At 31.7% G+C, this 27,035-nt stretch overlaps 1 protein-coding gene across 6 annotated transcripts in view; it reads right to left on the bottom strand.

Annotated features, from left to right (window-relative positions):
• Positions 1-27,035, bottom strand: part of GRIK2 (glutamate ionotropic receptor kainate type subunit 2) — a 672,448-nt gene that overhangs the window by 4,760 nt on the left and 640,653 nt on the right. For 5 of the 6 annotated variants that reach the window (XM_030809503.1, XM_003258377.4, XM_030809504.1 and 2 more), the window contains one exon: positions 9,682-9,932. In XM_030809503.1, the coding sequence (XP_030665363.1) occupies positions 9,682-9,932 (251 nt within the window). Of the gene's footprint in view, positions 1-1,278; positions 1,366-9,681; positions 9,933-27,035 lie in introns of all 6 variants that reach the window. The other variant, XM_030809505.1, reaches the window with a different exon arrangement.

Raw genomic sequence — 27,035 nt, 5'->3', positions numbered from 1 at the left:
CCAGAATAGTATTATCTTTTATAATTTGAAATTGTCTTAAATAAATTATATTTACAACTTTTACAACTATCTCAAAATTGTGAACATGTAAGTCACCACTGTCATCATAGACTTTATTTAGCTTACAAAGCCATTAAAAAGTAAAAATTTAATCAAGCAATCTTTCATAAGTCAATCAATGGTCTCGATTACATAATGACAAAATACAAATTTTATTAATTTTCTCTTTGAATAAGGTGAATTTTGCCAGCTCTTTTGTTATTTATAAATGTAAGTTTCCCTGAAAAATAGGTTTATTTAGGTTATTGATAAAGTTACTGTGAGACGATAGGTTTTCTCATTTATAGAATAATTCTAACCCATTATAAAACTTGATAATCTTCAGATTTGAGCAAGATTTTACAATTAACATGGCAAATTAAACAAATTCAATGATTTCATAAAGAACTGTTCATTTATGGTACTACAGCAAATATACATTCTTTTCTTTTTCTTTAGAAGTTTACAAGGCAAATTCCATATCTTGATTTATGTAAGTCTCTAAAGCTGAAACTATAGAGTTTTGTGAAATATAATTGTTTCTCTGTGCTGTGCATTGCCCAAAACTTGCCATGTCTAACTTTTAAATAAAATTCTAACGCATTATCATTAAATAGAGACTAATTGTCTTTTATACTTTATATAATGATTGAAATTTATTTTAAATCTTTTTATTGGACTATGAAATAAGTCTCAAAACCCAAGTGCACTAGGCAGTCATTTCCCTGGTTATACTAAAAAAAGAAGATAGAAGAAAAGAAATGGAGAAAGAAAGAGAGAGAGGTAAAGAGATAAAGAAAGATGGAGAGAGAGAGAAAGAAAGAAAAAGAAAGAAAGAGAAGAAAGAAAGAAAGAAAGAAAGAAAGAAAGAAAGAAAGAAGAAAGAAAGAAAGAAAAAGGAAGGAGAGAAAGAAAGAGGAAAAGAAAGGAAAGGAAAAGAAGGAAGGAGGAGGAAAAGGAGAAGAGAAGGAGAAGGAGAGGGAGAAGGAGGAGAAGGAGAAGGAGAGGAAGGTGGAGGAGAAGGAGGAGGAGGAGAAGAAGAAGAAAGGGAAAGCTGGAGGGAAGAAGAAAGAGAAAGACAACTATCTTGCTTTTAAAATCACTCCTTAGGGGTGGAAACCCACGCACTGTGTCATTAAATAAGGTAAGTTCCTTAGGGTGAAAACAACAATAAAAATGTTTCTGCACATTAATATAACAGACTACAAAAAGAAAAAAGAAAGGCACAAGGATACTAACCATTATTAAAAACCTCTTTTAGTAAGTTTCAAAAGATTACTAAACAGTGTCTGGATGGTATGGTGGCACTAACCAAATAGAAGATTCCTGAAAATGAAAATTTAAATCTTTGAGCTGTTAGCATGTATAATTGCACTTAAATTAGTAAAACTCTTAATAAAATTCATTATATTTAATGAGTCAATTTATATTTACACATCTGCAATTCTTGAAACAATGTAGATCTGGAAATCTTGATAGTATGAACTTGGCCATATTTACATTGCTTTTTTTATAGAGCTTTTTTTTTTTAAAGAGCTCTATTTTGTATTTTGAATGTAATAAGAAAATACATAAATAGTCCACAAGTAAATGTTTTCAAGAATATCATTGTTGATATTACAGAATATTTATTCTTAAAAGCTTAACTTCCTAATTAAAAGATATATTTTTATAATAACATGATGTGACAGCATTTGGAGAAGCACAGATTTCTTTTTATATTAGAAGTGTAGTTGAAATCATGCTCCACATTGATAATCGACATATGTAGATTCATTTTAAAGTTAAAACCATTATGTTTAGCAATATATTTATTTTTGAAAAACACAGTATCTGAAGAAAAATAACCAGCATGATTTAACTTTTATGCTCATCACTCTCTTTTTGAATATATGTATTCATTGATCAAGAAATATCATAAAATATGTTACTTTCAAGCCTGCATTTAGTATTTATTTTTTAGGAGGAAATCCTATTTTGTATATCTTGCTGGCCTAATTTTGATAGTATAAAATAACTAAATGATATTTTAGTATTCATTCAGAATGATTCCTAACCATTTCTACATACAATTTCTACTTATCCTACTTGAAGCCTACCAAAATTTGAGCTACTCCTATCAATGGTATCTCACAGATACCATTGTATCTCAATGGTCTAATATATTCTAGTACATATCAACCAAGCTTTTATTTTGTTTTTGTCATTTATATTATTTGTTAACTAATTATGGATATACTATATATTCTTAGACACTCTCTAATTAATTTCTGACTCTGTAGGCCGTTTACCCAAGAATTGTAAGTCATATGTAGTGGAAACAAATCAAAACAGTCACTGTGATTAGTTGCAGAAAATTATTCCACCACATTAGATAATAATAATAAAATGGAATAAAATATTTATAGGATATAATATATAATATTTTACATAATATTGGTGTGTTAAATAATGAAAATAAATGTCATTTAATGTGACCTGTTAAATTTTTTCTTTTGAATATAACTATTTTGATTGGCAGCCTTTTAAAAACATCAAACAGTTAATGCTATACATCAGAAGTATGAATTGACCTAAGGCTATATGAATATAACAGTGAAGCAATGAAAGATGGAAAATGACTGGCTAAATCACTCATGTTAAAAAATATATACCACCTTGTTCTTGATATTCGGTTTTAGAGCAGCTATCTTAAAAAATATGTTTTATTATTTACATAAGCTATTCAGCAGTCAAAAGAAACTTTACGTGTAGCATCTTTCATGATCCTATTGATCAATCACTGTAGTTTTACAGCTAGAAAAAATTAAAACTTAAGAAGTCAAGTTATGTATCTAACTAGTCTCAGAGCTAACACAGGAACTCTATTATCTTAACTTCCATCTATGAAAGCTTTATCATATTAGCCTGACTCATTAATGATGATTTCATTCTCAGCTGAGCTTTTTACCTGGACTCTATTCTTGCTAAATGTAAATTTTTTGAATACTAAATTATAAAGCAGACAGAAAAAAATTATGAGGGCAAAAGAAATACATATCTTTCTTAGTGAATTAAATTATAAATCATGTTATGCTTTAGCCTGGATTATTTCACAATGATAAACATAATCAAATATTAAAATATTCTCAGAAACCTTTACTCTAACAGAAACAGTTACCCGATGTCTTCATATTGTATTTTGCAAATACAATGGGACAGAGAAAAATTGAGGATCATTATACATTTTTAAATTTCTCCTATTTAAGCTAGTTAAAAAAAAATAAATAAGGTCTGACAACACAACTTTAATCAATATAGCTGTGAAATGCATTTTAAGAAAAAATAATATTAATCATCACATTTTTGCTAGTAGTCATAATGATACAATTTTTTTAAGAGTTACATCCAAATAACTAATGCTTAAGCTAGAAAACTTTCTTTTCATAAGGTGCGGCAGTTAAAATGTATCAGCTTTACAAATAATAATAATGATATTATTTTTAAAAGAGCTGCTTGTTATAAGCCAGTTATGTACAAAGAAGCCCTCTATGTATGTTAACTATCTTAATTAATTCTTAAAACACTATTTTTACGGATTCATAACTTGTTTATTCATTGTTTCATTTAATTAATTAATTAATTTATTTATTTAAAAAGAATAGAGAGGCTAAGTAATTTTATCTAAGGTTAAACAAAGTTATGTTTCCAAGTCTTTTTAATTCCAAAACTCATGCTTACTATCTAGGAAGATGAAATTATTAGGCTGCTTATGACCAAAGCCCATAATCTGTTTATCTAATTCAAACTCCTAATCCATGTATTTCCTTAGTGAAAATTAAAGAAGAAAGAAGAATAGTTACATATTCTGCCTCCATTCTGTACAGCTTGATATGGTTGAAACACTGTTAGACTAGGCATCTTTGACCTTGGAAAACTACTTGACCCTTGAGATACTTATTATCCTCATCTGTACTATACAGATGATAATATTTACATGGCTCTTAGGGTAGTTTTGTATTCAAATGTAGTATTACACTTTAAAAACTAAAGTCATTTATAAAAATAAGGTGGTAAAATTATCTATTAAGCTATTATTTTAATTAAAAATAATTATTTATGGGGATACAAAGAGTATGGGTTATCATAAACAAATGACCTAAAAATCCTTTAGCTGATTTGGAAGTAGATCAGTAAGCAAAATGAAGATTGACACCTCATTTCAAAGTACAGTATTTTATATTTGTATGTCAAGACATTTTAAAAATTCATCCAATTAGTCATTATATAGGTCATTCATGGAAATTGAAAGACACTCAGCTCTCAAAGAAAGGCAGTGACATAAAAACAATAAAAAATGGACAATTGTCCAAAGTTTATTTATACTTTTTAAATTCTGAAGAACAAGTTAAAAATTTAATACATAAAGTCTGACAAGAATCAACACAACTTTAGTCAATATAGCTGTGAAATGCATTTTAAGAAAAAGTAATATTATATTATTATATAATTATGTTTTATAGCTATAATTTTTACACTGAAAATTTACTTAGAACTTTTAACTTCTGTTAAGTTAAATTCAGCTAAAATTTCTTACATCGAATGTAGTTAATAAAAAGTATAGATATCTTATAGTTTCTAAATAGGCATTACTGGGCAAAACGTAAATATTGACATAAAATTTTTACTGATAATTCATAACACTGTTTGCATTCCTATACCTTACCCCAAAAGTATGTTCTTCTAAAAAGCATTGCTCCTGTTAGAACTAATTATTTAAAATTTTAACAGCAGCTTATATGTAGGTATCTGTAAACAACCTGTTTTCATTCTTCTGTTTCCATGAAATACAGAATTAGTTGGCTTTGCTACGTGTTTTCCTTATAAATAACCTTTAAAATAGGATCCCTAGTCTTGCGTGTTTAAACTAAACCCTCTGATTTTCTTCTTATCATCCCCCAAATTGAAATGTTTTGTTGATTTGTGCTTCTACTACTCTGATTTATAGCTGTATTCCAAATTGGTTATTCCTTTAAACACTGAAGAACATTCTATGTGCCCTCACAAAATGTTTTTGAACTACCAGTGCACCAGAAAAAATATAATTATTTAGAGATTATCTTAGGTAAAATTTGCCAGTGTTCTATAATGGAAACAACTGCATTGACCAAAGTAGACTACGTCCTAAAAAACAACAATATCACGTAGATTTAAAAATACATTTTAACCATTTTAAAGACAACAAAAATGTGTGTTCAAGATGGGACACCTATTGCACAAATTCAGTATCTGAGCAATAATTTATATATATATATATTATTTCTGAGACATATTTACTTAGTTTACACTTAATAAGAAAAGCAGTGCTTTTGGCTTCATCTTCAGATTTTTTTTTATGTCAGGAAACTCAATAATTTATATTCAGACAGTTCAATAAAAACAATTTTATAAGCAAATACATTTTCAAATACATGGGAAAAATATCCTTTCTATATACAAAACCAAACTATAGAAGTTATGTTGCTGTTCTTGCCGAAAACCTAAAAAAAGAAAAATTATGTATGTCTGTTAAAAGCAGACATATTCAAATATTTAAGAAATGCATAATTTTAAACATTAATAATCCATGTAATAAAAAGTTTAATAAAAATTAAAATTATGATATCTTATAATTCTTGCTTACAAAGCCAACATATTATAAATATTACCAGAGCAAACAAAATTCAGTACATTAAGCAGCTTGTTATAGCCAGAAGTCTTAGAAGAGGGAAACAAGACCTTTCAATCAAATCCACACACCCAAAATGTGATAATTGTCTCAGATATACAATAGTTTCTTGGACTGCTTTCTCAGTGAAACTTCAGTAGAAATATCTTTAAAATCAAAGAAGAGGTAAGGCAAAAAGAAAAATAATGATAAAATGCATGTGTTGATTAGTTACCTTTTCAGACACATTCAGATGAGAAAAGTTTTTGAGTATTTTAAAAGTTTGAATAAATAAAAAGCAATGTGTCCTTGATGCATTAATATTCACATCACAATTAAAGCCATTTTTTATAAAAATTATGATATACCATCTTGTGGTTATCTAAAAGGAATGCAATTTCCATTTTTAAAATGCTTTAAGGCCCACATATTTCAGCTTTATTTTCTGTTTTTATTTTTAACCTGCCCTCATTTAAAAATGTGAAGCCTTTGCATATTAACCTTAATTATCCAACAACTTATGAGAAAGCCTATCATTATCAAGAGTGATTTGTTTTCACTAGTATTTACAATATGTATTATAAAAGGCATTTTGTTTTCACCCATAAATTAATATATTATATTATAATTTTATCACCATTAAAAGTAAGACTTAATATGGAAAGATATTCATTATTTATAAATTTTATTCACAAAGTTCACATTCAACTAAACTTCATGTATATTATATCTGACATATCTGACAAACTAGTCACCAATACATTCGTGCTTTCCTTCAAAGGGCAAAATACAATTCATTGTAGATTTATTTATCAATAAATATTTATTGAGTAAATAATTGATATCACAAATGTTTACCTTATTTTTGAAATATAAGACATCTAGGTTAAAGACACAATTATGATAAGTAAAAGTAAACTGAATTTCTGTATGTTCTCAAATGTATGATAAAATCTAGGACTATCTTATGGCTAATTTTAATAAATTAAGTAATGTGTTAAACAGCCATATAGATCATATAGACCAACCTAAATTTTCTTAAGAAAAATGAATAACTGAGCCCAAGAACCTAATTTATCAGAACAAATAAAATGAATCCTTTCTATTAAATCCATAATTATTTAATTTACCATTTTGAATTATATAGAAAAATAATTTGTTTCTTTATGATACTTTTCTTAAAAAGTTACTGCAATCAACTTCATTCTTAATTTAAATGATAGGTAGATAGGTAGGTAGGTAAATAGAGAAATAGAGAGGTAGATAGATATTATGCCACCAGGCACTAATTGAGGCCTTGGAGATACAAATAAAAAATACTAGGTATTTGTCCTAATGGCAAGAATAATTTAATATGTGAAAAGGCACCCATACACAGAAGCCAACAAGTAAGAATACAATACTGTTAATGGGATAATGGAGATGTGCTTAGGGGTTCACAGAGTGAAGATATCTAGACTTAATGCTGGAAATGGTTTGAAATGGGCAAAATACCTTCCCAGCTTTCTCAAAAGGAGATACATGTTTTTAGATTATGACAGTACCTGAAATAAACTAAGTAAAAAGATGAGATATATGAGTCACATTTTTTTTTCATTGCAATAGGAAATGAAAACCTACTTCCACTTCTTAGAAACAAGCTATGCTCTGTGCCCAAACCCATTATATCTTCTCATTAGGGAAAACTTTCTGGACAAGTTAGTGTCTCATTTTAAGTGCCTAATATAAAATGTTTGTGAGCGTTTGCAAGGTAGAATAATAGACAAGATTTACTCCAGTCAAAAGGAAGAGTATAATCTTGGGAAATTGAGAGTTAAAATGTAGTGTGGCTGTAGTAAAGGTGCAAATTGGAGAGGAGCAAAAGATAAAGCTACAGCAGTAGACAGGGACAGGTGTGAAAGGGTCTCATCTGCTAACGTAAGGAATCTGGATTTCTTCGTGGCAGCTATGTGGAAACAGTGTGCAAAGCATTGCGGAGTGACTATAATGTTCATGTAATATCCACTCAGTTATTTCTTTCTAGTGCAATGTTAATGGTTCATTGTTTCCGTTTGAAAAGGTACATTAATTTTACTTTTCTAAGTTTTGGAGGATCATATAGATCCACACAATGTCAAGAGATCTGGGTAATATCTGAAAAATTCAACTAAACGTGTTCATAATAACAATGAAGCACAATACATTACAAAATTAAATCCTCACATCCTTTGTTTTTGTTTTAACCAAATACTTGTAAAACAAATCTGCACTAAAGATACAGCCTAGATAAATCAAATGAATGGGACACCTAGAGGTAAGTACAATAGAATACCACATATCATCAAGAGACTAATTCATTTTACTTTAATACTGAGCTATAACTTAAAGAAAATTATTACATATGGATTATTTGAGGTTACAAGTAGAAAACCCATATTTATTCTATGATTTTCATTCTTAATGAGTTCATATTTCTTCTTTGGTTAGCTCTTTAGATTTAGTTTCAAAGTTCATTTTGACACTTTAAAAATGATTATAACATAAAAAGTGTACTTAGACACACAAATGCAACCAATATTTGAGTTAGCCAAGCAAGCACAAATAACAACCTGAATGTTTTGTGAAAACAAATCATGTTATTTTCTGAATTATTCAAAAACTTTAATTGGTTATTTTAGTCATAGACAAAATGGGGTTATAAAAATATACATTTACGATAACATTCCTCAGTGTCAAGTACTGTAATCAAGCAAAAATGTACAAATACTGTATCCAAAATTCTGATTCCAGGAAGGATAAATAATTATGACATAAGTTATTAGAGATAAAGGAGAATTTTTATTTTCAAAAATATTTCTAAAGGTACAAACACTTCAAAGAATATTAGAAAAAATATTTACCTGGTATTCCTATATGACATTATTTTCAAAATACCTCTTTTCTGCTCTTTGTATTTACCAATAAAAGTTCATAAACCTCTTAAATATTAAAGATTATGTCATCTCACTCTGCCACAGTGGTTAAAGTTAAGTCTAAAATATTGTGAGTTTCATCAAAAACAAAAGAGATGTTTACATACAAAAGATTAAATAATGTACTAGAAGACTTTAAACTGTTGGTTTCATCATATCCAGAGCAATAAATTTGCATACAAAAAGTATCATGTAGCATCTCAAAGAGTTATTTTCCTAGTCTTCATCGTATCTATAGAAATGAGGAAATTATAGCACTAGAAATATAGAATCTGAATGAGGTGACAAACTTTTCAAGGATAATACAAAAAACATTTATACAAATGACTGCATTCAAATGCAAAATACAGCAATAGCCTCAATATTTTTGAAGTTTATACATATTTTTAGAAGGACTCTGGTACAAAAAAACAAAGAACTGATTAAGAATACTATTAAATGGCAGAAAGAAACTATACTATTTTCACACACTCAATAATGTAGAAAATTAACTGTAATTTCTCCAGTGAAAGCTAACATCTTTCTTAAACTAGAAATTTATTGGACTAAAACTATTCAGATAAAAACTTGCTCTCTAACTTGAAACTGTTAACCCATATTGTATATAAAACTTCATTTTTAATCTGCAGAGTTTTTTTTTCCTTCATATTACAGTTTCTAATTTTTACTCAATTAACTGTATCTCATCACTAAACCACAATGAAATTGAAACAACAAAAGTTTATTTTTTAAGTCGGTAATAAGAGTAGAAATAGCTATTTTTCCTGAAGCTGGCTACAATTAAACATATTAAAATTAAATAAAAAATCATAAAGGTGACCATGAGTCTTTTTGTGAAATTTCACAAAATATAATATTTTGTTCTGTAATGAATGACATAAGACAATTTAGAGCAATAGTTCTAAGCATTATCATTCGTTGGTAACATAAAAACTCTTTTGGTTTGTGTTTTATTATAACAACAAAAATTGTTTTAAATTTAAACTGCAAAAAAGTAACATTTACCTTTTCCAATTGAGCGTTTTTTTTGGATTTGTATAAAAATTCTCCCACGGCCACAAAAACTGAAAGCACCAAGCCGGCTGCCAGAACAATGAAGATGCCACCAATATTCTGAACCCCCAGGGCACTGGCCTCTTTGCTCTCCTCTTCTGGGCAACCATTACCCCTCCACCATTTCTCCTTCATCATATGCAGCTTGCCTTCCTCTTGCAGCTGAAGAATTGCTATGGTAATTTTGTCTCGATATGGAGAACCTAAGAAAGGAGAGGTTATGTTAAGTGTTTCAAGGAACCTGAAATTTCATAATTAAAGGTTAGCAAGATGAGAGGAGGGCAGAGATTTTTCAAAATGCTTCAAAGTGTGCCAGTATTTTTTCAGAAGAGAAAAACAACTGGAAAAAAGACATAGACGTTTAATAAGATCATTAAAATGGATAGCCTTGCTAGATATTGAGGAATTAAATGAATTTTGTTTTAAGAAAGAATATGTCTCCTAAAAGGTGGACTCAGCTTACAGCATTGTAAAATAGCAAGGAAGAATCCACAAAGGAAAATGGATAGAGTGCAAAGATGTTTCATTCCTATCTACAATTTATTCTACACTGAAACCAGAGTAGAATAGACCAGACAATTTTCTGGTCTGTTTTTAGACCAGAAAAGTTGTGAAAAAATGGTGTTTCCCAAGATTAAATGCAGTAATTTAAGAGAATAATTACTAATAAGCTGTATTCAATGATATCTTTTACTTAGCAGATAATGGGCAGTCACTAGTATCTGTTATGTGATGTGCATGGCAGAAGTCACAGGTTGTATGGACTTAGATAATTTAAAAATCATTATGGCAATTTAATTTATAAATCAAGGGGCATACAGCCTGGTATTGTAAACATTTGGGGCGTTGTTCCTTTATCAGTTCATTTTTTAGGAGACAATGTTTTATTTTGTTTCTTCCAGTGGAGGCAACAATATAAATAAAATGTATTGTTTATGCTAATGGAGGTACATACTCATCTGCATTAGATATTACATGATAAGTAATCTGCATTAGATATTACATGATAAGTAATATCTGCTAATTCATTGACCAGAAACATATAAAAATATTGAAGCACATGCATTTGTCTACATCCGTTCCAAGGGATTGGTTTTATTGCTTTCCCCCACCCAGAAATAGCCTGCTTCTAAAGTGTAATCTTTTTCCTAAGCACTATATTGCACATTCCATTTTTTGTGTACAAATTCACCCATAGTGTTTTCCTGCTTCCAGAAAAATATTAAACATTTCAGCTTGTATTCAACATTGCCTGTAATTTTGTTTTGATTTAAATGTGTCCACATCTATACATCTCTTTTAGTGAGAGTAGGCAATGTAAAAGTAGAAAGATGAGAACCATAGAATGTAAGTAACCTGTTGAAAAAGTTGGACAAACGAAGATCTACCAAACCCAACTGAAGAGTTGTTTAACATCATCTTTTCTCTACTTAGAAGCTGTAGAAGTTTATGGCTCCTCTACATTTTTTACAGCCTTCCTAAATAGGGGCATTGCCCATTCCTATAATTAGAACTCAAATATTTTATTTTCATTATGCAATAATTCTTAAGTATATTAGGGGAATTTCTGCTTCTCAGTTTCTCCCCTGTGGTCTTCTTAAAATACTAATCTAACACGAATGTGTAGTGTAAATTCTGCCCCTTAACCACTTCAGATTTCAATATATTAGCCCAGCTTACACTACTTTCTGTCTTGATCACTCACTGGGCATTCAGCCTAGGTTCCCTGGTATTATTATTTACCTGTTGAGATATGGCCTATTTTCCTAAATACATTACAAGCTTTTTGTATGGAGGCTATTATCTGTCTGTCTGTCCAATCAGTCCATCCATCCATTTATCCATCCATCCGTCCATCTAACAGATATAGAAAGATGCATGTGCTTCATTATTTTTATATGTTTCTGGTAAACAAATTAGCAAAAATATCACTTATGTAATATCTAATGCAGATGAATATCTACATCCATTAGCATAAACCCTAAAGAACACTAAAGAAACATCCATCCATCCGAATTCTCAATCATTTTTCAAATCATAGGCTCTCAGCAAATGTTTGCATATTCTGAGGAGCATAATAACTGACTAAAAGCATTTTAACATAATGTAAGAGCAATAACATGGTGCTTGAGTCTCTGTGATATGTAATAAAACACCATAAACTAAGGTCGTTTTGCTTGACTATTCAGTACTTATTAATTTGCTATATCTAGCATGGTGCCAGTTGAAAGACCAATTTTATTCTGATAATCATATATTTTCCCTGCAAAATAAATGCTTACTTAATGGGGAAGAGTATCTCCATTTTAAGCAGAATGATAGTTTATCAAATGTCTTTGAATTAGAAACAGTATATGCAACAAACCTTGTGTTGATAGTGCTTGTGAAAATGGCCACACCTGGTTAACAAAAAGTTGTAATTTCTTTTCTTTGTGTGTGTGTGTGTGTGTGTGTGTTTGTTGTTGTTGTTGTTGCTGTTTGCCTTTGTAGACTGAGTCTCACTCTTTCACCCAGGCTGGAGTGCAGTGGTGGGATCTCGGCTCACTGCAACCTCTGCCTCCCAGGCTCAAGTGATTCTCCTGCCTCAGCATCCTGAGTAGCTGGGATGACAGGCGCCCCCCTCTCCATCTGTATTTTTAGTACAGACGGGGTTTCACCATGTTGCCCAGCTGGTCTTGACCTCCTGAGCTCAAGCAATCCACCTGCCCTGTAAAATGCTAGGATTACAGGCATGAGCCAAGGTGCCCAGACTGTAATTTCTTTTATATAAATATAATTATAAGCAAGATTTGTGAAGGGTGATTACTTGGAAAGTAGACTTTCAAATATAGAAAATTCTTAATCCACTTAAGTATTTATTTTGTGAGAGCTCATTTCTCACTTTGAGAACTATTGAAAGAATATAATATTATTGCCAACTTACTATATGCACCAACTGCTTTGAGATGTCTATTCCAGTATCTTCAAACACTGTATTTTCCATTACATTCTCAAGAACAAAATAAGACACAAATAAGCAAAAGCAACCTACTTTTCAGCAAGTGAGACACCTCTTGACTTTTTGCCAGCTGAACTTCCTATTTCCAGCATTGATTGTGAATGTACAAATTTCCCATTGCTAGCAAACCTCAGCACACTTGCTTTTATGAACATGGGAATGTTTAAATGGTATTTGATTTGAATCAAATGTACAAAGTTAATGGGCTTCTTATTAAGGTTTTAAATAAGATGAAATAATATAGGAAACATAATCAATACCAATAAATCAGTGACATGTTTCACTTGTCCTTCCATCATTGATCTAGTTTAAGTATTTTTCAAAAGCACAAGTAATTAAAAATGAATTGTTACTTATTTGATACATAATTTGATGCTCCTTTGGAAGTATTTCTGCAAATATGCCAGTTGAAGTCAAATGTGGACTGAAATTTCAGCTAGATGAAAAATCTCAAGGACACATTGAGACCAAAGAACGAAAGAATCTTCCATTCTCCCTGTGACACGAACAACCATGCACTTAGCTCTAATGAAGTGAACACTCATTAATTATGTAGATAGAGACAGTTACTCCCAAGTCCAAACTCCCACATCAATCTGTACGTTGGCAAAGAAAGAACTGATGTTACTGAATGTCACCTGAGAGAAGCTCAGGAGTCACACTGTAAGGTCACCTTCAAGAAATATGTATATGTTTTCAAAAGGCCTCTAACTTTAATTAGAAAACACTAAGGAAATTATAATTGTGTCTATTAGAACATGCATCATGGTAACTTAGAGTCAATTTTCAAACTGTTAGGAGGACAGACAACCATAAATGAATGGAGGAAGGTAGACAAAAATATCTGGAAAACTGCAACACTCCAAATAGACAGCCTTCAGTTTCAGTTTTACTAAAACCTTGTGAGACTATATGGTCACAAGGTGACCATATATTTTCATTTTTTTGTCGGATCATATGAAATATTTTGTCTAAAATTCACACATTTAAAACATTGACAAATAAATTAGTTTAAAAAATCCAGGATAAACCAAACACTTTTAAAGCCAGATTAGGCCTTGAATCTTCATTTCAATCTCTAATCTTTGGTTCCTTTTATATCCCTGCTCTCAGTGGGACTTTCTTTGATAATTTAAACAAGTTCTCCATATTCACAGTAAGGAATTGTTATGTTTGTAAATTATCTTTTTACGAGTTGCCAAAAGATCCCTTTTACCAAGTAAAAAAAGTCCTAGCTTGCAGAGAGTGGAAGGAAGGAAGGAAAGAAGGAAGGAAGGAAGGAAGGGAGGGAGGGAGGGAGGGAAGCAGGCAGTCATAGTGCATACATTTATTACATAGTGAAACCTCTTCATATGTCAGATGTATAAGACCTGATGCTCCAAATGAGCCCCCAAAGGAGGTATAGAGGCAGTTTCAAGTGACATACAATGACAGCATATGGATGGGCACATAAAAACTACAAATATATCTATCCAGAATTTCCTCAACAATAGAGTTATTGTCTCTAAATGTCCCTTTTACGTTAAACTTCAATCAAATATTTTTATGTAATATTGTGATTTCATGACAATCTCTCCCAAGACATAGATTAGAACTCCTTAAGAGATTATACTGTGATTGTTATAAACAGTGAACACAAATCTCACCAAATATTTCAGAGCTAACTTGCTGGGTTTATTAAATTGAGTTATTCTTATCTTTCTTCTTTATTTCCTTCCTTCCTTCCTTCCTTCCTTCCTTCCTTCCTTCCTTCCTTCCCTCCCTCCCTCCTTCCTTTTCTCCCTTTTCCCTCCTTTCCTCCTTTTCTCCCTCCCTACTTTTTCATTCCTCTGTCTTCCCTTTCCTTTTTCTTCTTTTTGTTTTTTTTTTTTGCCTTTCCTGTACTCTCTTTTTATTTCTTATTCTGTTTTTTTTAGACCAAGTTTGCTCTTGTCGCCCAGGCTGGAGTGCAATGGTGCCATCTCGGCTCACTGCAACTTCCACCTCCCAGTTTCAAGTGATTCTCCTACCTCAGCCTCCCAAGTAGCTGGGGTTACAGGGACCCCACACCCAGCTAATTTTTGTATTTTTAGTAGAGACGGGGTTTCACCATGTTGGCCAGGATGGTCTCAATCTCTTGACCTCATGATCTGCCTGCCTTGGCCTCCCAAAGTGCTGGGATTACATGCCTGAGGCACCATGCCAGGGGCCCTGTATTCTTTTGCCTGTATTCTTTTGTTCCCTTCCCCTTCCTTCCCTAACTTCCACTTCCCTCACATGCTCTTCTCTCCCCTCCCCCTCTATCATTCTTTCCCTTCCCCCTTTTTTCCTTCTTCCTTTCTTTCCTCTCTATCATTCTAGGAACCTTACTTGTAGAATGAAATGCGCATATCGTTCTAAATACTTAATTTTAAAGTTTAAGTCTATTATATACAATATATTGATTTACTTCTTCTATTGCTCTTTTACTACCCTGTACAAACTCTCAATTTTACATGCTAACATTTTTCTCTTTATCTTATTTCATTACGTCTAGATAATATAGAATTAACAAAGTAAACGCAGTCAGCATTTCTTTTAATTCTGAGGGAGGCTTATTGATTGATAAATAACTTTTCTTCAAAGGTTGCACAGCAAATTGTCCAATAATGCATATACTGAAATCACAGTATCCTATATTTAAAAATATATCCTGAAATCAATGTATCTTATATTTAACATGCTGAAATTGCATTATCTTACATTCTGGAAACCTCTCATTCAACCTTTCAAATGTTACTTTACTTTCAAATCAAGCTTCTGTATGCTTTAATCAATTACAAGGGTCAAAAACAAAATCATTCTTGCTTTTTATAATATATCTCCTCCTAAAACTCATTACAACAATATTTCCCAAACTGGCTATTCCCACATGCACTTCTGTTTTTGGTAAATGTACATGTGTTTGATTTTTAAAGTATTACTTGTACAAGTAATCTTGAATAACACTACATATCAAATATATCTTGTGCAAATTCACATTATACATTAGCAAAATAAAGGCTTCCATCTATCTATTAAAGGACAGAACAGAAAAAATTAAATAAAACTTGTTTATAATGTTTAAATTTATTGTCGGGGAAGAATTTTTCCCTCTCGCTTATTAATGTCCCCATAAATTCTTTTCTTTTAAATTCAATTTCTACTGCTTTAGAAACAATAATTACTATTAATACTTATTGTAAAGTAAGATAATCTTAGATAACAATTACTATTGTTATTACATGTGTTCTCTCTGTCGAAAATATGTTGCCCCTTCATTAGATTTTTCTGTCTGACCCTATGTACTCTCCTTTCTCCCTTTGAACTCACCTATTGTGAACTCACAGCTTACCAATTTGTATTTTTTGTAGGTTACCTTTTTCATCTATTGCTCCATATGCTTCATAAGAATTCACAGCACACTGCTTGTATTAAAACACATTTCCACAACTGGCTTTGAAGTCTATTTGCAAGATAATTTTGTGGGACAAGAGTTATAAGAACTATTTAAATATAACTGTATACTAAAATTGATGAAACCAATGTTTGAAAAAAATAATAAAAATATGCTTTTTGTTCTTCCTTAATAGAACCCAAATCCTTCATACATTTTGCTAAAAGTCTAAAGGGCTTACTGGGTATTGCTTTTTTTTCATATGACATATCCTCTCTGGCCACCTCCTAAAGGACATTTGTTTCTTTTATTTTATATTTATTAGTTATTCAGATATTGTAATTATATTATGTGCTGTATATGACCTAGCATTAGGTAGTGGTTTGGTACTAGTTTCTCACTTTGGGTCTGGGAAAATATTTTTATGAAGTAGACTACTAATAATATTACATTTCTTCTAGCTTGTCATTACTCCAATACATTATGTCTTTTTTGTTATAGCTATTCTAACTAGTGTGAGGTGATATGTCATTGTGGTTTTAATTTGCATTTCCCCAATGATTAACAATGGTGAACTTTTTTCATATATCTGTTAGCCATTTGTCTGTTTTCTTTTAAGAAATGTCTATTCAGGTCCCTTACTCATTTAAATGATTTTTTCTTGCTATTCAGTTGTCTGAGTTCTTAATATAGTTTTAACACCTTATTGGGTGTGTGGCTTGCAAATATTTTCTCACAATCTCTAGGTTGTCTCTTCACACTATTATTTTTTTTCCTTCCTTTGCAGAGCTTTTAGTTTGATGTAATCCCATTTGTCTATTTTTGCTTTTGTTGCCTGCAATTTTGGGTTCAAATCTAAAAAAATATTGCCCAAATGAATGTTGTATAGTTTTTGCCCTATGTTTTCTTCTAGTACTTCTACAATTTCTGACCTTACTTTTAATTCTTTAATGCATTTTGAGTTGATTTTTGTATGTGGTGTGAGAAAAAGACCAAATTACATCTTCTGCTTGTGGATATCCAGTTTTCTCAATGCTGTTGATTGAAGAACTATTTTTTTTCCATTGGGTATTCTTGATAGTTTTGACAATTGACCATACATGTGTGGGTTCATTTCTGCACTGTCCATACAGTTCCATTGGTCAATGTGTCTATTTTGTGGGGGAGGGGGGCAGTACCATGCTATTTTGATTACTATTGATTTGCAGTGTAATTTGAAATCAGATATTGTGATGCCTCTAGCTTTATTTTATTTTGCTCATTATTGCCTTAATTATTAGGCCTTTTTGTGATTTCACATAATCTATAGGATTGCTTTTCTATTTTTTATGAGAAATTACATTGGAAGTTTAAGAGAGTTTGCATTAAAACTGTAGATAGCTTTGGGTAGGAAGAATTTTTTTTTTCTTTGAGATAGAGTCTTGCTCTGCCACCCAGGCTGGGGTGCATTGGCATGATCTTGGCTCACTGCAACCTCTGCCTCCTGGGTTAAAGCAATTCTCCTGCCTCAGCCTCCTGAGTAGCTGGGATTACAGGCTCACACCACCATGCCCGGCTAATTTTTTGTATTTTTAGTAGAGATGGGGTTTCACCATGTTGGCCAGGCTGGTCTCGAACTCCTGACCTTGTGATCCACCCACCTCGGCCTCCCAAAGTGCTGAGATTACAGGTATGAGCCACTGAACCTGGCCAGGAAGAAAATTTTTAACAATATTAATTCTTCCAATCTATGAACATAGATATCTTTCTACTTATTGTGTCTTCAATCTCTTTCAGTAATGCTTTAGAGCTTTCAGTTTAATGCCTTCTTTTTCTTTCTGATTTTGTTTGAGTCGCCTCTCTTTTTGCCCTTAGTCTAGTAAAAGGTTTGTCTATTTTGTTTATTTTTTTAAAGAAGTGACTACTGGCTTTTTTTCCTATGGTTTTTCTATTCTCTGTTTGATGTATTTCTGTTCTGATCTTTATTATTTACTTACGCTAACTTTAGGGTTTAGGTTGTTCTTCCTTTTCTAGCTTCTTGAGGCATAATGTCAGGCTATTTGGGATCTTTGTTCTTTTTAAGTAGAGGCATTTGTTGCTATAAATTTCCCTCATAGAACTGCTTTTGCTGCATTCTGTAGGTTTTGATATATTGTGTTTCTATTGTCATTTGTTTCAATATATTTTTTAGTACTCCTTTTGATTTTTTATTTGACCTACTAGTTGTTCAGGAGCATGTTGTTTAATTTCTACATACTTGTTAATTTTCCAAGATTTCTCTTGTTACTGATTTCCAGTTTCATACTGTTGTGGTCAGAAACAATACCACATATAATTTCAACCTTCTTGAATTTGTTAAGATTTGTTTCATGGCCTAAATTATGCCCTGTCTTGGAGAATGTTACATGTACAGTTGAGAAGAAAGCATATTCTACTGCTCTTGAATGGAAAGTTCTATATATGTTTGTTAGGTTCATTCCATATAAAGTTTTATTAGTCCATTTGTGCACTGCTATAAAGAACCACCTGAGACTGGGAAATTTATGAAGAAAAGAGTTTTAATTGACTCATAGTTCTCAAGGCTTAACAGGAAGCATGACTGGGAGGCCTCAGGAAACTTACAATCATGGAAGAAGGCTAAGGGGAAGCAAGGACCTTCTTCACATGGTGGCAGTGGACAGGGGTTGTGGGGAGAAGTGTCACACTTTTAAACCATCAGATATTGTGAGCACTCACTCACTATCACAAGAATAGCATGGGGGAAATCTGCCCCCATGATCCAATTAATTCCCACCAGGTCCCTCCCTTAAATGTGGGGATTACAATTCTACATTAGATTTGGGTGGGGACAGAGCCAAACAATATCAAAAGTGCAGTTCAAGCCCAGTATTTTCTGTTAATTTGCTGTCTGGTTGATTTACCTATTAATAAAAGTGGGGTATTTGTGCCTTCTACAATTATTTTAATTTCTTCTTTCAGTCCATTAATATTTGCTTTATATATTCAGGTGAATCAATATTTGGTGCATATATGTTTACAATCATTATGTCCTCTTGATTTATCTACTCCTTTATCATTAAATAATGACTTCTTTGTCTCCTATAAATGTTTTTAACTTGAACTCTAAGTATAGCCATCCCTGCTGACTTTTGGTTACCATGTGCATGGAATACCTTTTCCATCACTTCACTTTCAGCTATGAATACTCTTAAAGCTAAAAAGAATCTCTTATATGCAACACATAATTTGATCTTTTTAAAAATACATGCAGCCACTGTATGTATTTTGATGGAAGAATTAATTTACATTCAAGATTATTATTGATAGGTAACAACTTACTCTTGCAATTTTTATTCATTGATTTTTAAATAAAGCATTATTTTAATTTGCATTTATTTTATGACATATGATATGGAGCATCTTGTCATATGCTCTCTTGGTATTTGTGTATTTCCTTTGATGAGGTGTCTGTTAAGATCTTTGGACCACTTTTTAGTGGAGTTGTTTATTATGATTGTGTTTTAAAAAAGTTCTTTGCACTTTTAGCTAAGTATTTATTAGGTATGTCTTTAGTAAATTTTTTTTATTCTCTTGATACCAGATGATTTTTAACCTCTCTTCTCTCATTTCTACGTGAACAGTGTCATTTATAGTTGGCTAAATTCTTCCATGGCCCTGATATCTTGTACCTCATCTTATCCTCTAAATCTAGAAGAAATGAACAAAATGGATTTGAGATGCTCTCACTATCATTTTCCTTTTATATGTACACATTTTCAAAACTGGGATGTAGATGGAAAGAGAAGAGAGAGAAGAAAAAGGTAGCAAAAGTAAAAGAAGAGTTATCATTCTTACTCCTGTTATCAAATAGAAGTAATCTTTTTTGCTTACCTTTCCTGAAGACTAATTTATTATATTTACATCTGTCACATAATTCTGTAAAACATTACCCTCTTTATTTGTAAAAACTTGCTAAATTTTATATATTCTTTGTTACACTGAAAACTCTAGGAGGGCAGGGGTCATGGTTATATTGTTCACTATTATATACTTAGGATTTCACAGCTATGCTAAGTAATATTTATGTACTTAACAATTAATAGTGAGACAGTAAGGGTAAAAATTGATTCATATATGGCCCTTGCCATTAGGATAGTCATATTATCATCTTAATGGAGAAAAAGGTACTTTAAAAATTGTAATATTATATATCAAATACTATACAGGAATATCTGAAAATGTGCTATGGTTCCAAAAGAGAGAGATCCTATATATCTCTGTGGCAGCCTAGGAAAAGTGTGTAAAGAGATGAAAAGGTCAGCATAAGAAATTTATCTAGATGAGAGAATTCAACCAGAAAATTGGAGGAAGAGTGAAAAAAGGTCAACCCAGGCAGAGGGAAACCCAACTTGTTTGTATTGTTATCAGGTTAGATGTAGGGAAGAGAGGATAAATTCAGAAAGGAAATGATATGGTTTGGCTCTGTGTCCCCACCCAAATCTCACCTTGAATTGTACTCCCATAATTCCCAGGTATTGTGGGAGGGAGCCAGTGGGAGACAATTGAATCATGTGGGTGGTTCCCCATACTGATCTCGTGGTAGTGAATAAGTCTCATGAGATCTGATGGTTTTATCAGGAGTTTCTGCTTTTGCATTTTTCTCATTTTTCTCTTGCTGCCAGCATGTAATAAGTGTCTTTCACCTCCTGCCATAAATCTGAGGCCTCCCCAGTCATGTGGAACTGTAAGTCCAATTAAACCTCTTTTTATCCCGTCTTGGATATGTCTTTATCAGCAGCATGAAAACAGACTAATACAGGAATCTTGAGATAGGTAAAAGAAAGGGATTGCATGACATTGTTAGGAATTAGTATTTTATCTGATAGCTCGAGAGCACCACTAGAAAATTCTCAGCAAGGTAGTGATTGAACAGATATGCAATGTGAAAAGATTATTAGGTATCAGAAAGATTGGTTCATTTTTATCTGACACCATTTTGTGATTAAGATGTTATGGATTGATATATTTGTAAAGATGAAATTACTCTTTTTGTATCTTTATCATTTTTGCTCATGAATTTCTTATACTTCTATAAAACTAAGGCCTTTCAATGGTATTCCTCTGTATGAGTCCGTTTTCATACGCTGATAAAGACATACCTGAGACTGTGAAGAAAAATAGGCTTAATGGCCTCACAGCCCTGTGTGGTTGGGGAGGCCTCACAATCACAGAGGAAGGTGAAAGGCACATTTTACGTGGTGGTGGCAAGAGAGAATGTGAAAGAAGTAAAAGTGAAAACTCCTTATAAAACCATCAGATCAGGATATGGAGAAAAGGAAACCCTTGCATACTGTTGGTGGGAATGTGAATTAGTGCAATCATCATGGGAAACAGTGTGGAGGCTCCTCAGAAAACTAAAAGTAAAATTAGCATATGATCCATCAATTTTACTTCTATGTATTTACTCAAAAGATTTGAAATCAGTTTGTCAAAGAGATGTCCACATTCCGTTACTCATTGCAGCACTTTTCACAATAGCCAATTTATAGGATCAACCTTACATTTATAATGGCTCAGAGCATAAACAAAATGCAGTACATATACACACAATAGAATACTATTCAGCCCTAAAAAATAATGAAATTCTGTCATTTGTGCAACCTAGATAAAACAAGAGAATATTATGCTAAATGAAAGAAGCCAGGCACAGAAAGACAGATAGCACATATTCTCACTGACATGCGGGATCTAACACATTTGAACTGATAGAAACAGAAAGCAGAGGCTGGAGGGTTGAGAGAAATGGGGAGATGATGCTCAAAGGGTAAAAAATCTCAGACAAGAGGAATAGGGTCTTTTTTAATCTATTGCACAACATGGTGAATATAATTAGTAACAGTGTACTGTACATTTCAAAAATTCTAATAGAGTAAATTTCAAATGTTCACACCATAAAAAGATAAGTATCTGAGGTGATTGATATGCTAATTAGTTTAATTTAATCATACCTTATTGTATTCATAAATCACAATGTCGCTTTTACGTCATAAATATATACATTATAAATGTTTAGTTTACAATAACTTTTTAAAATAATATAAATGCATTCTACTTGAAGAAATGCTTATAGAATATGCAGGAAAATATTCAGGTACCTAAGATCATAAAGGGAGATGCTTACATATGGCATATAAAATGTATCAATGAAGAATTCAACTATAGAGTATATGTATTAGACAGTTGCCTTTTATTAATATTCTGTATATCCTCTAACTTGTGAAAAAGAAAATGTTATCAACCTGTAATGAAACAGCCAACTATTTTTACTGGTTCTGACATATTTCATATACATTAGTTAAAAATGACTGGTGAAATAGATTTGCTGTCATATTTCTTGAGTATTAAACCATGAAATTCTGACACTAAGTATGAAAATAGAAATAATTTTATCCTATAAACCCTACCTTTCTTATGATTTTGCCATCAGCAATCATTAAAATAGTGTTAGGAATGGTTATGTCAGCAATGATTTCCTTACTATTATGCTTTTTTCCAAATCTAATGTAAAATTCCAAGGAAAGAATTATAAGAGTTGGACCATTTTATATTAAATCATTATCCTGATTAATCATTAAGAACCCTAAAATTGGAAGAAAAAAAATTTTTTTTCAAGACAGTGAACTACCCATCCTTTAAGTATTGCTTAAGTCCCTTTTGCAATTCGGTCTGTCTGCTTTTGTCTCACTAAGCTCCACCTATCTAAGTCCCTGCACTAATAACAGGCATTTGTTTATGTCCAATATTGCATTTTTCTCTATTTTATATCAAATTTCTTTTTCCATATCTGTCTTCTAAAAAACAAAGATGATTTATGTTTATATTTTATGTTCATTATTTTACAGAGCTAAGCAGGATAAAGTAATGAAATTCTTTTAGATTGGTCAAATGTAAAGAAAATATACAGGCCTTTAGAGATGATTTTTCTCCTAGTAAATTTTGAGCTCTGTTTACTAAAATGATTGTTTACTAAACATGTCTTTAGAGATGATACTTCTCCTAATACATTTTGAGCTCTGTTACTAAAAGTTCAAGACATGTTTGGAAATGGAAAACCATTTTGCTTGTTTAGATAATGCCTTATGATAGGAGTTTTCTTAACTTTATACAGCAGATATCAATCATTTTCTTCCCACAAAATGATAGTTTTCTAATTACAATATACTGATTGGCTGATGGTAAAATCCCAGGTAGGTTTCATTAGAAACAGGTTTCCAGCTGGTTAACAATGGGTCATACTAATACTCTGCTTTCTTGGCTATATATTTAATATCCCTAAACATATAAAAACAAGACAGTTCTAAGAATGTATAAATAGAGACCACTAACATATTCTTTCAATTATTAGAGAACATTTCTTCAAAACACTTTTTATTTTTTTAATTTTCTATAACCTTAGAAGTGATCAAAACATTTCTTTAAAATTCTTTATGCTACCTCTTCTGATTCAAGTACTATAAATATAATATGCTCAATCTTTATCACAATCCAGTTATGTGAACATGGTTATATCTACTTATACATGAGGACACTAAGCGTAATAGGGACTCAGTAACTTCATCAGGTTTCATCCAGGTGAAACTAAAATTTGCACACAAGTCATCTGACTACAAAGGCCAAAGACTCCATGAATATGTCTGTCACATGAGGGTCAGCAAATGCAAAGCATTTGGGTTTGGTATTCAGAACAAACATTTGACTAGCTTTTTTCTAATAAGAGTGACTCATTGATCTTACCTACCTCTGCTAACCCAAGGACAACTATCTGACATAGTCTGACAGTCTGTGGCTAACTAATCTAAAGTAAAATTTGAAGCCATGGTCTTGGACTAATCAGTAAATGAATTAAATGATCCAATCTTTGTGTATAAAATCTGTCAGAACTCTGTTTTATGAGAATTATCCATTTCTACATTATTTGGGTACCATTTGGTCAACATTTACAATATTAATCACGGCTGTTCACAGTGGTGCTCACAATTCATCAAATTCCCTCTTGAAGCCTCCTAGATTGTAGCATGCAGCCTGTTAATGATGTCTGTGGAGCAGGCATAACTTATTGAGATTCTTATGTTTTCAATGACATATAATCTAGACTTAACAAATATGCCAGGAATGTACAGCTTGAACAGGTGTAATTTGAGTTTCTTTGTTTAATTGAGTCCCTGAAAATTATTAGATCTAGATTTAGCCCTGCAAAATCACTTCAAATATTAAAATTGTGCTGCTTATGCAAAGGGAAAATAGAATGCATTTTAATGGAAGGGTTGACCTGCAGAAAGATGAATAATTTGCATCAATTTTTGTGCATTATGTTAAACTAATGAAGACAAATGTATTCATTTATTTCAGTAAAGCTGAAAAACTGAAGGCTGGCAATTTTATGCATCTATAATGATGAATACTACAGTACTTATTATATGATAAATTGAGAATTTTAGAAATGGATGGTGAATAAAACAGGGAACAACATTCTTCTCATACTGATTTCTATTTTTACAAACATTGGTAGCTGCCTCAAACAAACAACATACCTCCACTGGTACCAATTCTACATCTCTTACCTTACCAAATAATGAGAAATTAAAAAATAAAGAGTGAATCTTATGCATTTAACATTAGAAAATAGAAGTAAAAAAAGGAAATTTCATTTTGTTTATATGTCAAAGTAGTGCACTTCTACCATAAAAACGCAATAATATAACCTATTGTTACATTTTTTACTTTAGGCTAATTATGGGTAAGCACGTTATAATTTGATAAAAGTTACTTGAGGATTATTAATAGTACTACTGCTTTTTGATATTCATAGATAATATTGTTTCAAAGCATTAGCTTGTAAAGGTAACATTAAAGTCAATTACTAAATAAAATATACCCTAATATTTCTAATTAAATCAGTAAATATGAGAGAAATAAAATGTATGTAACAGCTTTGTGTATGGCTAAAATTATGTTTAAATTTAATCTTCATATTAAAGGGCACTGTAAATATGTCCACTTTATCTTTACATTCTTCATGTATAGTGTGTATTTCAGTAATTCTCTATTATACGACTAATTTATTTTGGGTTTTGTTCACAGAAATAGTTACTGACTGTTAAATAATTATACACTCACTGACTGGAATTCACTATTGATTTAATCCCACACGTAAAATAGAAACAACTGAAATTATAGAAAATTACATTATCAATAATATGCACAAATATGAGCACAATTCCCACCATCCCTTTTTCAGCTGCCACATACATTGCTTGTTATTAAAGTTGTGAGGAACTAATAAATGAAAGAAAGAGGTCACTAACTCATTACTAAACATAGAAATCATCTTAATGAGACCCTTCAGTCATTTTATAATATTTCTACCAAATTGCACAAAGCAAAGCAAAATAATAACAACTGGCCCTAATGGAATTTTTTCTAGACTGCTGCTTTCCTACCAGCTCACGGACTGCTGAGTCTGCCTAGTCCTCAAAGTGCAATATGCACTCAACATTTGAAAAAGAGAAACCAAGAAGGCTTTTAAGTACAGGCAGTCAGGAGAGAAGCAATGCAGCCAAAAATGCCATTAAGGAGAAGAAATGTTCCCAGTTCAGATAAATAGATTATCACCTATGGTAAAATAAGAGACAAGACGGCACCTGCTCACACAATTTAGTCGTTCCTTAATGAAACTACTATGATTTTGCTCCTTGCTTTTAACTCACTCTGAGCTTTTAAAAATATTGTTTTGAATGAAATAAGAAGTTCAGTTAACTTACCGAGTGAGGTCTCCTGCAACTTCAAAAATCTACCATACAGTAAATGCCACATTAAAATAACGTTCCTGCAGTCAGGAAAACTATGAAAGGAATTTAATGTCAATCCAAACTTAATTAAACCTGCTTAAGCTTATTTAGCATTTACTTTCACATCATTGTTGATTGCTCCACTAAGGTATTTTTGTGTAAACAGAGCTTCCTTAATTAAATAGTTTATTCTGAGTCATTCAGCGATCTCACAGCACACTTTGGGCAGGAATGAACACACTCAGAGTGATGAATGGTGATGGTGAGGCCCCTAAATCAATCAGTTAGAAGGAGGCATGGCAGGCTAAGAAGATAATATATGAATCTGGGGGAAAATGGGGCAGGGGTGGATATATGCACAATTTTTAATTTTTTTTTCTGATTTCCCACTCGAAAAGACTCATAATATTTCCTGTTTTAATCTCCTCATCAAACCACATAGGTTTTCTTGAAAATATCTCAAAATCTGAGCAACAATAAAAACAAAGAAAAGGAAGTTCCTCTCTTTGATCACATATAGGATATTACTAAAGGTGAAATTTTCACTATGGATTATAGCTCCTGAATATATAAATTTAAAAGCCTGGGGAACTTCTGTAAGTAATCTGAATTTTTCAGAAACTTAGCCCATATCGCTCTGCTTTGAATATAGCTATTCTCATTAACTCTTGCTGAGAAAGAGCAAGAACCTCAAGGAATATTTTTCACACCTTAATGAATTCCTTTTTTTTTTGGTTTATAATTAAGTACAATTTTTAAAATAAGTAAATATATTAACACACTACTATCATTTTCAGTGTGCTTCAGCAATGGTAACATAAAAGGCAAGTGATAATTTGCCAGTTGAGAAATGCAGATTATGATAGTGGCTGAAACAATGAACAGCAAAAGAGAGACAAATATCTCTGCCCTTATCCAGACAATGGAAACCAGGAGAGAGTGATAGCAATATATGAGTCTCATCCAGACGATGCAAACCCGGAGAAAATCATAGCAATATATGAGTCTCACTCCTTTCAGAAATGATACTAAAAAATGTGTTTATTTATTTCAGCTCTTCCCAAATGAAACTATAGGATAATGGGAG

The sequence above is a fragment of the Nomascus leucogenys genome, chromosome 3 (genome assembly GCF_006542625.1).
Source record: "Nomascus leucogenys isolate Asia chromosome 3, Asia_NLE_v1, whole genome shotgun sequence".
NCBI classification, from domain to species: domain Eukaryota; kingdom Metazoa; phylum Chordata; class Mammalia; order Primates; family Hylobatidae; genus Nomascus; species Nomascus leucogenys.
Note: the sequence above shows the minus strand (reverse complement) of the source record. Positions and strands in the feature narration are given on the sequence as shown.